We start from the raw sequence: 14,483 nt of genomic DNA on the forward strand, positions 1-14,483 counted from the left end.
ATGCTTGTATAATGTATATGACCAAGTACGTAGCTAGAAACACGAATCTGATAAATACACTGTACAATGCAATGCAATGCATGGTTTACTCTGTCTGAATACAGCAACCACCTCACCCATCTAACTCGGAGCTGTAAATAAACTTGTCTTGAGGTATACATGTACATCACTCTTTTTTACGCTATTGTGGGTTCTGACATGCGCACTAAAACTTACTATGCCAAATATTTGCGAATACAACGAATATATCATACTGAAGACGCGGCTCATTTATGAAGCTAATACATAAACTTGTAATTAAGTGGTCCATTAACCAAAACTGTCATACATGACTACAAACAATTATACAATGTCTAGTGTACAAGTAGATATAATTATAATTCTCTAATAAATATACACGAGGGACACAACAATATATAATAATGACCAATATCATAGTTTGTGTCCATTCTATGAACTAGTGGGTAGTTCTTTATAAGCAAATCTTGGGAAGAGTACCACTGACCCTCTATACAGCGATCCGGTCGACTTCAAGTCTCTATAGCAGTCGCGCCACGAGCAGTACCCTGGCTGTCCTGCTGCCACCTGTAGTTGCGTTTTATTGACAGCCATCATGTTGGTCATGAGTGAGAAGGGATATGAATAAGTACGAGGGATGTACGCCAGGAGAGGTACAGCGACGAGACCACGGATAAATAGCTTCATCCATCGGTATGGACAGTTTATTGCAATCATTTCGAAGGCAATCCACATCGAAGAGTAGATGATGCAACTGAATGCATGGCCTAGGATCGCAGGGGCTAAACCAGCGTAGAATCCAGTCAACCCTTCGTCGTTGTAAATCTGTCGTATTGAAGAGAACACTCCATTGTACATGCTTTCTTTACCGACGTGTTGTGCTATTGAGCGTATAGCAATCATGTTGAACGGCCGAACAATCATCTCCACGGAGACGCTCGTAATGAGACCAATAACAAATGATCTTGTAGCTTGTACTAGTACAGCACGAGTCGTTTCAATTTCCTGAGGCTCAGTGTCAGGGACATCGCTGCTAGTGGCTTCACTGACAGTGTAGACAGGGAGATTTGTCACTGCTTGAGTCACCATCGGGTGTATAAGAGCATGTGCTGATATTCCGACCACAGAGCTGAACAGAGATACTCCCAGACCTCGATACAGTGCCTTCCATCCATCCTTCTGTACGATATTCTTGGCATATCCGTATATCCCCGGGTAGTAGTAGAGGTATTGGCGGAAGAAGAAGCTGTAGCGACGTTGCGGGGGCGTCGGCTCATAGCCCAGTTGAATCAGCACCTGTGTGTGTGTGGGGGAGGTTGTTAATCGTGTGTGTGTGTGTGTGTGTGGGGGGATGTTATTAATCGTGTGTGTGTGTGGGGGGGGGGGCGGGGGGTTGTTAAGTTGGCAAAACATATCACATAACGCACAAAGCTATCACAGTGAGTATGTACGATGATAGGGCCACTACGTGTACACACCGGAGGCTACACACACCGGAGGCTGCACACAACGGAGGCTGCACACACCGGAGGCTGCACACACCGGAGGCTACACACACCAGAGGCTATAGACCACTGCAATATTAGTTAAGCTTCTCTTTCTACTTTATATTATTCGATCAACTCGATATTTAAACTATACAGAGAATTGTGTCTCCCATGGTTGAATACCTGAACTAGTTGCACTGGGTAGAGCGGGGCAGTGGCCAGTGGACGGAACACTTTAGACACGAAGCCGTCCTTGGGAGTACCAGTAGTGGTCTCATTCAATCCCAGCAGATCCCTTGCGTTGTCTATCATCTGCTGCTCTGGTGTTGGTTCCGCCTCTCCAGCGTCCTCCTCTTCAGTGAGGACATCGTCACCTCCCGTATACTCTTCCCCAGGTCCTTCTTCTTTCTCCATGATCTGACTTGATACAAATAAATCTGATTGTCACTTCTGTGTACTAAACTTTGAACTTTCTTTCATCGTTTCCTACCCAAGCCACGTGGACTAAACTGAAGGCAACAAAAAAGAGGGAATCTAAATTTGGAGGCGGCGGCGTATTATGAAAGACTAACTAAAGGCAACAAACCAAAAGAAAATAACAGATAGCTCTATTCAAGGGCGACTTAGAAGCAACACCTCGAATCTCCACGTGGAGTGCTAAAGGTGGGCGTTCCCATCCAAGGAGCAATGGAAACTTGGAAGAAGTTATGGACTGCCTTTCACAAGCTGCAAGAAAAAGACAGACAAGATGGAGTAGAGGAGGTCATAAAACAGCTCGTGAGGGAGTCACTACAGGAGAAAAATAGGTTAGAAATAAACTTTAATATAAGAATTCTATATAAAATGCAAATTGGTCCATTTATTCAGGAGAGATGTGTCTGCTACTGATCTGAGCATGCTCAGTGGGTTTCTGTGTCCGGTCTTGTCTAGTCTGAGCTCAGGGGGCGTGACTACCACTCACCAACTCTGGGGGGCTGGCTTTGAAGGGGTTAAGTTGGCCCGGAATCTTGTGGCAGGAGTCAGTTACAACCAACTGCACATATTGTGCGTACACCGTAAAGAGAAATTCTAATATTTATTTTTTCTTCACAGAAATGATTCTGTACTAATAACTGCTGTCGTCAACCTTTGTAACCACCTCTCGACCTTTACTGCCTTTGATACAAGTACTGCCGACCTGTTAAAAGTGGCGTTGCAGTTGCTAGGCAACCTGTGCGTGTGCTCTAGCGAAGGTCAGGACATGATATGGAAATACTGCTACCCTAAATTGTTTGAGTGAGCAAAAATTAATTTTGTTGCATTTATATATTTTTATTCTTTGCAGGGGGTTGCTGTCATGTGATTGCCCTCCTGCGGTGAACGTCACTTGTATGATCATACTCACGTGTGTCAGGGAGAGCTCCTCTAGAAGGTAAAGATCATCAATTATACTAGTCGATTATAACCCGGTAAAGTGCCATCAACATTGCCTGCATAGTGAAGGTATTCCCCCAGGTATAGTGTTGAGTGCATTCCCCATTAATTAGGCGAGCGGCTTCAATCTTCAGTCGTACACAGATCATTTTCAATCCTGAATCACTATAGCACGCAGAGCCGTAATTATAGAAGCGCCACAAAATCATAATAATTATACATTGTTTTGTATATATAGAATATATATAGCAATGCGTGTCAACAAGTCGTGTGTTTACCTCTGACATTTATTTGTGTTCTGTCAGGTTGGAATGTATGTGTTTATTACGGCAGTTGCTTCGTTGCCTAGGAGATGACGAGCGACTGGAATGGATGTACGTTATTATATAGAAATGCGTTGATACTTATTAAGGCTGTTTCAATTGGTAGTCGGCACTGAGTCGTGTATGTTGTTAGTGCTTTAAGTGAAGCAATGTTTTCATTAATTACCTTTTGTTGCTCTAATTGGATCTACTTATTTTGGATCAAATTGTTTCATACGTAGCAATGTTGGTATTGCAAACAGTGTCCATAGCACAAAAAATGGCTTTACTTATATAATAAATTTGTCCCCGTATCTACTATCTAGCAAAACCACAGCCAAGGGAACGGTCTTGCAAATCATTATTCTTGGGTACCTCCACGTACACTATAGCCTATAGTGGGCAAATCCCAGGACATTAATTGACTGCATTCTATAAATAACTTGTGCCTACGCTTGTTAGTTATTTCCATAGAGACCGACAAATTAGATAAAAATGTCCAGACAGTTAAAGTATGATACGACTTCCAGTTTGTCCCCTCAAGCATTCAACTGAAAGCTGTCCATGCATATAATTAGAGTTGTTTTTGATAGTACTGTAGTGACGTAGGTACTGGGTTCAGTTGAAATGGTCTCTAGAGAACCCTTAGTGGTATGTCAGTGTCTCCACTCTCATCCTGTGGGAAGCTAGTGTTTCCACCCACTGTAGCTTTGATGTCTTAATTCAATTATAGCCTCAGGGGTATTATAGCCTCAGGGGTATTGAATGCAAAGATGCAAAGAATACGTTTTTTTAAGTCCTGAATACGTATTAATATTGTAGTTTTGCCTCAGTTGCACATGTGTGTCCAGTGAGGTATATGGTATTGTACGTGTCTGTGTGTGCAGCGAGGTATATGGTATTGTACGTGTCTGTGTGTGCAGTGAGGTATATGGTATTGTACGTGTCTGTGTGTGCAGTGAGGTATATGGTATTGTACGTGTCTGTGTGTGCAGTGAGGTATATGGTATTGTACGTGTCTGTGTGTGCAGCGAGGTATATGGTATTGTACGTGTCTGTGTGTGCAGTGAGGTATATGGTATTGTACGTGTCTGTGTGTGCAGTGAGGTATATGGTATTGTACGTGTCTGTGTGTGCAGCGAGGTATATGGTATTGTACGTGTCTGTGTGTGCAGCGAGGTATATGGTATTGTACGTGTCTGTGTGTGCAGCGAGGTATATGGTATTGTACGTGTCTGTGTGTGCAGCGAGGTATATGGTATTGTACGTGTCTGTGTGTGCAGTGAGGTATATGGTATTGTACGTGTCTGTGTGTGTGTGTATCAACACTTCTATGGCTACTCGGTAGAGCTTATAGGCTTTTAGTAAGGTTTTAATTCGTGGATTTGCAAAATAAAGCTATGTTGTCGAGTTACAGCCAGTTTTGCTTACCTAGATGGCCACTTCAAACTCATGCCTAGCAAAACCTGTTAGTTATCTATGTATACTATTAGCTCTGCACTAGAGTGCTAGCTATTGGTGGCTGCAAGAGAGTCAGGGAAGAGCTGCAAGGCTATAGAGCGATGTTAATAATTATTTTGAACTTTGAACTAAAGCATTTTACACATTTTTAATCGTTTCCCACTATGTTGAACTGTTCCTGCTCCCAGATTGCATGCAAATAGTAGTGTTCACAGTTATAGCTCAGTTCATTCCTCCGAGGCATCAGCACCCGCTGTATTTTCATTATCATAATTATGGCAGTCAGTTGATGTGTCCCCCTGAATTTTCAAACTGGTGGTTATCAATCTTAATTCAGCACCCTCTTTTATAGCATAAAATAATACGTAGCAGTAATTAATATTATACTGTAGCTGAGAGGTGGTTTCTAGAGGTGGTTAGTACCAACCACCACATCGCTGCTGTCTCTCTTCTGTAAATATATGCTAATCACTATAATTATAACTGTCACTATTGTCGTACCCCTATCACCATAGCGACCTACTCCTTCAGCTCCTACTCTCGCGGACACCTCTACAGTTGCTATGGAAACAATGCAGCGATTGGCCGAATGAAGTGCTCACACTATTAAATTATATACTGGAGCAATTATTGGAAGCCACTCACGACAACTACGAAGTACCCAATAAATCAACAGATAAATCAACGGGAGATATTAACACACAAACTGAAAATCTAACTATTTCTAAATGTTCGGCAACACCTACTGCTGAGTGTGAGGTGTACGTTGCTATGGCTACAAACGACAATCTCGACTGTCTACAGCGTATGTTTTGTGAGCATGCTCAGTACGTAATCTCCCGCGGCGATGAGCTGATCACCATGGCAACAGCAATAACGATGGCGAGTGATTGTCTGGAAGATTCTGAAGTACTGATACAGGTGCGTGATATAATACCCTAATAAAATTATTATAAATATGTAGTTGCCAAGATATCCAGTGGCCTCGGCAAACCATTAACTATAGAGACATTTTTCCTTCAATTAATGTTTATTTGGTGACGTCTGTTGATACTTGGTTAGTGTATTTCCCACCCACTCAACATTCTTTGATCAATGACTTGTGTAATCAGGCAATTATTTTGCTTGTAGAATCAAAATATTGCCATTCTACTCATCAAATCAATCACAGGAATCAGATAATTAATTCGCTTACTGGTGTAACTTGACAGTTGTATATAATGTACTGTACACATGATGGCTAGTCGTACCCACACCCCACACACTCCTCACACATCACACACCCTCACAGGTCCAGCTGGTGAGGTGTCTACTCTCTGTCCTCAACGCTCTGTGTGGGTGTGGTCATGTTCTGCAACAGCTGCAGAGCCTCCGTCCCCCAATCACCACCACACTAGGTCAATGAGTGAGGAGTGTAAGAATACCGTATAGCGGGTTATTTTCGCATTATGAAAATGTTCGTATTTTTCGTATCAGTACAGCACCTACGTTTCTGGCACATTAGGTCTATCCTGAGCTATACGAATATTTAAGTAGTACGTACACGAACATTTAGACCAACCAAAATGACCCGCTATACAGTAGCAGCTTTAGCATAATTTTATAAACACACCATGTAATATCCAACTCCCAAAGACTGTTTATTATAATATTTTTATGCTTGTAGCAAAAGTCGTGGACTGTCATAGTTGTCTAGTTGTCTAGAGTGAAGGGCCTCAATTTCTGTGTGGCTTTTAATATTTATTCATTAACCTGTGGTCCACCTTCGTAAGAGCTACAGCATTAACACCTCCTCCTCCCACTAATTTTATTCTTAATACTTAATTATTTAACTGCTGCATGATCATTCGTACACACACAGATCTTCTGAAGACCCTTTCTACGATGGATGGAAGCGCTGACTCAGCACGTCATCGTAGCAGACTGGCAGCAAAGACCACACCCACTTCTAGTGTGAGGCTCCACCTACTATTTGCGTTCAAGCGTGACCTGATTCGACTGATAGCTAATCTCTCTCATAAGAGTCCAATAGTTCAGGATATTGTTAACGAGGTGGGGGCTTTCCCCTTAATCCTCAATCAGTGCAGCATTGACCATCGGAATCCTTGTATCCTTTCAGAGTGCAGTATTGCGTATAATTATCATAACAAGTGGTCTTTGTGTACTCTATGTATGTATTCATAACAAAAACTTCTATAGGACATAGTTATGGCTATGCTGTGTACAGTTCTGCTTCCCAATCTAATAGTCTCCTGTTATTCAAAGCTCGTTCCATTCCATTCATGGTGATGTCCTAGTGTACGTGACAGTTGTAGGTGGTTGTGGAATACCTTGAGGCCGTGTTACCACTGTTTCATCCTGGTTACCTGGTATTGATATCATGACTCACCCACAATAAAGAGCAGTTGTTTGCTTCCCCTATGTCGACTTACCTTACCCTGAATTCATGAGTATCTGAACTCTTACAAGTATAGTTCCGTGAGCCTGCTTGTGGTTAGTTCTACTGCTATAGGATTACACTGCATGACGCATGCAGTACCAGCAGTACAATTATGGTACATCATGTGTACAGTTACGAGCCGCGTCTGTGCATGCCTGGATTTGAAGAGCTGTAACTTTTGTTTGGATTGTCCAATTTCGATTATCTTGTGATTTTCTGGTACCTTAAAGTGAGCTCTTTCATTTGGTATATTAAAGCGTGGGGGGGGAAAAATGCAAAATTGGGTAAGATCGAAATGTTTGAGCTGAACATAATCATCTGATCGTAATGCCAATGAAACCAACAGAACAAAAGTTTTGGCCACCACGTATATTTTAATATCTGTGTGTTTGTGTACAGTGTAGAATGTGTTTATTTGAGTGATGCTTTCTCTGTGTACACTGTGGCTTAATTGGTGACCCACAATATCAGATCTTTGTTTTTGATTGGTTAGCTTAGGTCTTGTTAATAGTATGTCTGGATAATGGGATGGAACTGAGAGGCTTATTGTGCGAAAGTCACTAGTGTGAACATTATCCATAACATGTTGTGGTGCTGTTGCCCAACTCAATCGGTTAGTGTTTCTGATTTAATGTGTCATTGTGTATTTCTGATTAATCAGTGAAATCAATCCAACTTTCATGCTAGCTTTGATATGTCATCCCCCCCATCCCATCCTTGGGCATTGCAATGCTTTGATGATTCTGGTTAAGTTGAATTAATTAGTTGGACACAAAACAAGGCTGAAATATTTCCAATCGTTGCTTTCATTTGTCTTCCCCTGAGTAGCCAGTTGGTTAATCATCTTGATAGGTTAAGAGTATAGCCTTACCAAGTCCTACAGCACCTGGTGGCCCGAGGGGCTTTGATGTCAAATATGTAGCAACTGTTTTGGCAAAGCAATCTACGTCACCTTCAGCACACACCCAATTATCATCATGCCCTGAGGCAAACTTTGTGTAAAATGGCGTGAACTATAGCGTGAATTATACGTTTGTATTTAATTATGCTTGCATTCCTTCTGCCGTTTTTCTGGTATACTGTAAAAAAAATTTCCTTTCTATATGCTTCTGTATAATAGATAGAGTGCAACCTAATACAGTGTTTATTCTGTCATCACCTCCACACCTGTCTAAGCAGCCCACCCACACCTTTAATAAGATAGCCTATAAATGTAGCAGTCTAATCAACTTCTTGGTTTCTATGCACATGATAATTTTCCCATGCTTTGTTTGCCACTTTTTATGGGATGCATTTCTGCCCAGAAATTGTCTACTAGTTGTCTGTGTGCTCAGACTCAAAGCTTGTCCTGTGAGAGTGTGTGTGCATTGGTCACATTATTTACTACATGGTGGCTGCTTGGTTACTAATAGTAACTTGTGGCCCCTGTGGTGACCATTGCTACAGCAGGGAATAATCTTAATTATGTATTGCATCAGGAGCACCTGATTGCATCCATCCAACAAGCAGTGTCCAGCACAGCAACCTTGATGTGGTACATATGGCTTGCTATTTCTCTAATAGTATAATTGTAGCCCATCAGATCATATAATTTTCCATTTGTCCAACCTTTTAATCTCCTAGGATACATAGCCTCTAGGCGGTGAATGTTTTCTTACACGGGTGATTCCAATCTCACGCTAAATTTATATAACAACTTACTATACATGCACGTGTGTGTGTACGTTACCACATATCTCTCTATATAACTATGACTACAAAGTAACTTGTGTCGGGAGCTCATAAACCATTTAACCACAAAGCCATGTTGTTAAGTAGTTTGGCCCCAAAGATAATAGCGCTACAAACTTTTGTTTCGTCTTTAGACTCACTCAATTAGCTTTTGTTTTGTGTCACTAAGTAATAATTTCATCGCAAGCATCATATCGCTAAGTATTTGTAATCCTATTGTTTTGTCTCCCCGACACACTGACGTACAAGTGTGGTAATGGCATTGTGCGACTGGTATTTTGGTTGTTATGGTTTTGTTTCGCCCAATTAAAGTTCTCCAAGACCACTTTGCAAAGAGCACAGATATTCAGTGGTCTCACTCTCTGTGGTATCAACACTGGAGGCGTACTAATTAGTGTTACCACACCACCGTGACTTCACAACTGTTTATTGTATAACACACGTTTCAACAATTCCACCCACTAAATGGTAGCCTCACAGTATATACAACAGCACATCCTGTCCTCAGCTCTCGACAGCACTAGTGTTATAAGCCCATACAGAGTGTTGAACAGCACAGCCTCAGCGCTCGACAGCACTAGTGTTATAAGCCCATACAGAGTGTTGAACAGCACAGCCTCAGCGCTCGACAGCACTAGTGTTATAAGCCCATACAGAGTGTTGAACAGCACAGCCTCAGCTCTCGACAGCACTAGTGTTATAAGCCCATACAGAGTGTTGAACAGCACAGCCTGTAACACACGTTTCAACAGTTCCATCCACTATTTTGTAGCCTCACTATAATTATACAGAAGGTCGAACAGCACAGCCTCTAGTGTTATAAGCTCCTGTTGAGGTACGATATAGAGTTTGAATAATTATCGGTCCACCATTCTCAACAGCTCCAATGGAGTGTGCACGGCATGTGTATTGACACACTAACCTTCCTGTGTAACTGTTTGCATAGCCCAGCTAGCTTGCACACATGTATTCCAGCAATGTCTGCCTGTATATGATATATTATTCCATGTGATTAATCACTGCTGCACTATTACACCATGTTAGTGTGGGAGACAGGCACTTCAAAGAACTGGTTTGGTTTCCCACACTCACAGTGTCCATTAACTGGATATTCTGCACGTGTGTGTGTGTGCAACAATACTTGTCGTGCCTATTTGCTTCCACTGTAACTGGGGTAATTTGATTAACGCTCATACAATACATACTTTACAGTGTAATTAGTGTAGACTTAGTACTTAAAGTTTAGATGGGCAGATTAAAACATTGCTTGCTAGTTTTGACAGTGCATAAGGTTGCAGCAATTCACTGACAGCTAGATGATCACTTCTCTTCCTGTCCTAATCGTATCCCATAATGTTATTCCAAAGGCCTGGGAACGCTATGTACATTGATATTTAATGCCCTTAAGAGTGTATGTATTCCATGAAACTATTACTCAATGTTACGTAATAAACTGGTGCTTGTCCAACCTCTGACCTCTGTGCTCGTGTAATAGTTTTCCCTTAACAATTTCTGTTATACAGATATCACACAATGGTCTGTACTTGCCATACGTAATCTCTGCGAGAACAATCCGACCAATCAGATGCTAGTCGCTGGTCTCGAGTCACGAGGTTCCCCCAACACTGCCGGGCTACTACAAGAGATGGGCTGTGAAGTGGAGATCGGAATAGACGGGAAGATGAAGGTTAAAGGTCAAGCGAAAAAGTAAAGACAACTGAGAGAGACTAATTGTGACATTTGCTTGCTTGTTTACTAGCTAAACCATTGTGTACATTGCTTGTGGTTTTGTGGCAAAACACTTGTGACTTTCTTGGTACTCAAGAATTGTTTATGTTACTTGTTGTATATCATGCGATTTGCTACGTTATCGAGAATGTACAAACTTGATACTGTACAACTTAAACTGGTAGAATGGAAAATGTTTTCATAGAAAGATATATACAAAAATCACTGTAAATGCTACTGCCAAATGATTGGATAAATAACTGATCGCATGACATGAGAATAATGTTTATTATTGTGGGCTTTGAGAACACAACCGTCGAAGTAATTATAGTGATTGTCAAAAGTCTAATTATACTCGAATAGAGTTCGTAAATCAAATAGAAATGGGGGGCGTGATCGTGTGTACGTAGCTAGCTAGTAAAGTAAGTTCAGTTGTTGAAAGTGTGTCATTTTTACCAAAGTCGTCAGAATAATGGAGTCGGTTATCCTGTACATCTGAACTCCGTGACGTTGGTAGTGCAAGTCTGACACACCACTTCACAGCACCATACGAATGTGCAGTCACATGATTTCACTTCTTGTTTATGATAAGCCTCGTAACCTCCATTGCAGCAAAACGTTTCACAGGGTGGATAGTGCTCTTTCATATCTGTATCGTGGAATTCGCTGCCATTGAGGGCTGCCTGGGGCATGCATTGACGCTGACTCGTAAAGTTAGAACTGGCCGCACAGTATCTTGGAGATTCGTCGAGATAAACCATATCAGCTGTTGATGGGATTATATATTCATCGTCCTTCATGTAGCGAAGGAAGGATGGCCCAGAAGTAGGCTGGTACAATTCAACCTTTATCGCTTCGTCGTAAAGTTCCTTCACTTTGTCACCAATTTCGTAGATTGTGGGAAGCTCATTCCAGCAAGTTTCAACAGAGCAAGAACCAGAGAACCCATGGCATCTGCATGCACGGCCCATACCGTCAGCAACCACCTGCGAGGAGAAGCAAGTATTTAATTACAATGCTCAATTATGTGATGTATTTCTATAGCAACAAAATTGTTCACACGACCTTAATAATTGAGGTAGCTATTCGCATGCATACCGATGTATTTATGGGGGTAATTGGTTCATGCCAATGTATTTATGGGTAATTGCTTTTATTTGCTAGACAAAGTGCATTAATTTCTGTTTGTTGTTAGTTGGAATGTGAGTATGAATGCTAAGTGCAATACAATCCCCCCAGGCTAGAATGAACTCTGTGGGATGGAATTTTACTGCCTAGGAAACCATTAAGATTGGTATTTGCACTATAATGTATGCTATTGTGATGGCCCAAAGCAAACAAACAGTCTTCCTGTAGTTCACTTTAAAGTTCCTATTATGTAATTGCAAAATGAAATCATTACTTGAATGACACTTCATTTACTATGGCAACATTTTGGTGAGCTCGTGGGAAATTGACTTTACATTGGTCAGTACATTTTATTGTGCTCACCCTTCTTCCTGCGCCGTTGTTATGGAGATGAACTTGATTCATTGCGTTCTGGTGCTCCACATTAGTGCTTTGATTTATTAGTTCTCTAGAGTCGAGGAAATTCTGAGCGAAGAATAAACCATACGAGATGTTATCACTGCAAGAGCCCCATGTCCAGCCCTGAGGCGTTTTTTGGCCGTTTCTAGATGCGTCACATCCACAGGCTGTACCGAGGTCCTCGTTGGAACAAGCGGTTGTGATTTGGTGGACTGCCAGGGCTGAAGTGAGGGCGTACACGAAAGCCGATTCCTTAGTTTCTGTGTGTGTGGGGGGTGGGTGGAGTGGGGTAAATAAGGGACAGAGACTGTGTGGGAGTGTGTGGGAGGGGGTGGTAAGAGAGTGTGTGGGGGTGTAGTGGGAACATGCAGACTCTTTAATTGTGGAATTTTACTCAAAAGGTATTTTCTTTAATCGCATTAATATAGAAATACAAACTCGATGTGTTGACGCAAATGCATGCTCAGGTAATTGGTCTGCTGCATGAGGAGTGAAGTCTGATATATTACACTTCATAGTGTGTCTTTGATTCTTTGGATTACGCTTATCTTTTCATCTCCTCATACCTTCGATAGATAAGAAATTGACCTTCTCTTTGAGAAGAAGAAAAAAGGCATTTCAAACATTCCTAGCCCACCTTCTGCTAATACTTAAAAGGTGATGAGAAATAGACAACAAATGCCAATACCTTGTTACACCTGCAGAGTGTATAGCTCCGATTACGTCATTTTGCATGCCTGAGGCTATGTTGTTTTGCTATGCATGCATTTTCAACTGATAATCTGATTCGACTAACGAAGTTATAATCGACACAATTCTACAGCTATTGTTGTTTGCAGCAGTTATAATTTTCTAAATTGTTAAAATCAGATCAAGTTTCTTCAGAATCACACGTGCATGTAGCTAGGGCCTAGCTGTTGCTTGTTTTAGCTGGAGGTATTAACTGATTTGTACCAGTGACAACAGTCATTACGTTGGTCAAGGAGGGAGGCTCGAGTATATGCATGATCTCTGCATGGGCACTGTACAAAGGGACTTTTATTGCAAAAAATATCCACAAGAGCTTGTTAAAAAGTTGTAAGTGAAACGAACGTATGCTCAGGAAAAACTTGCACATGGTACAGTTACACAAGTACATGCATGCATGCATGTCATGTAATAGTATATTAAATTACATATACAATTGCATGCCATGCATGCATGTATGCTTACCTGCTAATGTTGGAGCTGAGAAAATTGACATGTTGACTCCTGTGCAGCTCCACTTCTCTTTGCGAAACTGCCATACACATTCTGATTCGAATACCCTCTGTGCATCCTTCAGAACATTTATTGCCTGGGGCACTTCCGTGCAGATTTCGATCTGTCGCTCATTGAGACCCGGTATCCCATTGCAGATCAACCTTCTGATATTGTCCAGAGCGGAGGATTGGGGAGACACCATTTGCATAGTCCAGGCACAGAGCAAGCTGTAATGAACAAATAGGTAGTTCAACTTCATTTGAAACATCAAGCTTTTTGCACAACTGAAGGGTAAATGTTTTCTTCTGGTTTAAGTGCTATATCCCGTAGTGCCTTTAGTAGTCTTTTTGGCAGACACGTTTAGAATCAACTTAAGTCGAGATGAAAGCTAATCTATTTTGGCTATCACTTTTAAGCCTTAGCTTCAGTTAATTAACTTCGCAGTATAGTATAAAGTGACAAATGTCATGTTACAAATGATTTTTATGTTAACACCATTTCCATGGCCCCTAAATTAATTAAGGGTATCCTGTAATTTAACACTATACAGTCAGTTCGCAACATGTGCAAGGAATTTTAATTCTCTTCCTTGAAACAACATTATGAAATACTGCTGCTATAGCATTCATGCATGCATCAGTGCACTGAGATTTGGCATGCAGTTTCAAAACAGAAACATTGTAAGGCTATACTTTGTGACACTCAAATGTTATGACTAGCTGCAAAGCAGATCAAAATATATTTCGTTACAAATATATAATAATAAATGTATCCACTCACCAAAATACTAAGAATTCTTTTCGCAGAGATTGGATCTTGTAATCGGTTCTTGGAATTTTCATATTGTTGCTGACTTGAAGACTTTGTTTGATGAATGTTGCAATGTAGTTCTCTAGCTTTTGGAATAGTTAAATCTTCTTCTCCTCCACTTCAAGATTGCAGCTTTTAAATACTTGATGCTCTGCTTGGAATGCAACTAGTGGTCAACTTCACTGGCTGTATGGTTTCAGCTGCACACTCTTTGGTGTGTGTTTCTCCAAGGGATACAATAATTAACATCACCACAATTTACTACTATTTTATTGCTGGATGCTTTTAATTAACAGTAGAACAATCATTAGAATAACTACGATA

General features: G+C 41.1%; 3 protein-coding genes across 4 annotated transcripts; 1 reads left to right on the forward strand and 2 right to left on the reverse strand.

Moving 5' to 3' along the window:
* Nucleotides 1-305: 305 nt before the first annotated feature.
* LOC135345631 (mitochondrial carrier homolog 2-like) lies at nt 306-1,995 on the reverse strand. Its single transcript, XM_064543059.1, has 2 exons — nt 1,689-1,995; nt 306-1,314 (listed from the first exon to the last, which is right to left on the reverse strand). The coding sequence occupies exons 1-2, from the start codon at nt 1,917-1,919 to the stop codon at nt 451-453; spliced, it is 1,095 nt and encodes a 364-aa protein (XP_064399129.1). The 5' UTR covers nt 1,920-1,995; the 3' UTR covers nt 306-450.
* A 108-nt stretch (nt 1,996-2,103) lies between these two features.
* On the forward strand, nt 2,104-10,742 carry LOC135345619 (ataxin-10-like). 2 transcript variants are annotated; one of them, XM_064543043.1, is made up of 9 exons: nt 2,104-2,311; nt 2,376-2,549; nt 2,598-2,780; nt 2,830-2,916; nt 3,224-3,292; nt 5,197-5,602; nt 5,973-6,078; nt 6,543-6,788; nt 10,376-10,742. In XM_064543043.1, the coding sequence occupies exons 1-9, from the start codon at nt 2,193-2,195 to the stop codon at nt 10,561-10,563; spliced, it is 1,578 nt and encodes a 525-aa protein (XP_064399113.1). In that variant the 5' UTR covers nt 2,104-2,192; the 3' UTR covers nt 10,564-10,742. The 2 variants fall into 2 exon arrangements, with proteins under 2 accessions (XP_064399113.1, XP_064399112.1); XM_064543042.1 differs by having other exon boundaries at nt 2,121-2,311; nt 2,373-2,549.
* Nucleotides 10,743-10,789: 47 nt separating this feature from the next.
* Nucleotides 10,790-14,437, reverse strand: LOC135345630 (protein Wnt-7b-like). The gene is made up of 4 exons (XM_064543058.1): nt 14,130-14,437; nt 13,320-13,576; nt 12,072-12,367; nt 10,790-11,566 (listed from the first exon to the last, which is right to left on the reverse strand). The coding sequence occupies exons 1-4, from the start codon at nt 14,189-14,191 to the stop codon at nt 11,063-11,065; spliced, it is 1,119 nt and encodes a 372-aa protein (XP_064399128.1). The 5' UTR covers nt 14,192-14,437; the 3' UTR covers nt 10,790-11,062.
* Between the last annotated feature and the right edge of the window lie 46 nt (nt 14,438-14,483).

Source organism: Halichondria panicea, chromosome 12, assembly GCF_963675165.1.
Source record: "Halichondria panicea chromosome 12, odHalPani1.1, whole genome shotgun sequence".
Lineage (NCBI taxonomy): Eukaryota > Metazoa > Porifera > Demospongiae > Suberitida > Halichondriidae > Halichondria > Halichondria panicea.

Bases quoted from the DNA above. Each gene is read 5' to 3' on its own strand.
- LOC135345631 (XM_064543059.1), bottom strand. From the start codon at position 1,919: ATGGAGAAAGAAGAAGGACCTGGGGAAGAGTATACGGGAGGTGACGAT. The intron at 1,315-1,688 runs GTATTCAACCAT...ACACACACACAG, and splicing joins ACCCAGTGCAACTAGTTCAG to GTGCTGATTCAACTGGGCTA.
- LOC135345619 (XM_064543042.1), top strand. From the start codon at position 2,193: ATGGAAACTTGGAAGAAGTTATGGACTGCCTTTCACAAGCTGCAAGAA. The intron at 5,603-5,972 runs GTGCGTGATATA...ACACCCTCACAG, and splicing joins ATTCTGAAGTACTGATACAG to GTCCAGCTGGTGAGGTGTCT. The intron at 6,079-6,542 runs GTCAATGAGTGA...GTACACACACAG, and splicing joins CCCAATCACCACCACACTAG to ATCTTCTGAAGACCCTTTCT.
- LOC135345630 (XM_064543058.1), bottom strand. From the start codon at position 14,191: ATGAAAATTCCAAGAACCGATTACAAGATCCAATCTCTGCGAAAAGAA. The intron at 13,577-14,129 runs GTGAGTGGATAC...TGTTCATTACAG, and splicing joins AAAGAATTCTTAGTATTTTG to CTTGCTCTGTGCCTGGACTA. The intron at 11,567-12,071 runs GTGAGCACAATA...TTCTCCTCGCAG, and splicing joins ACAACGGCGCAGGAAGAAGG to GTGGTTGCTGACGGTATGGG.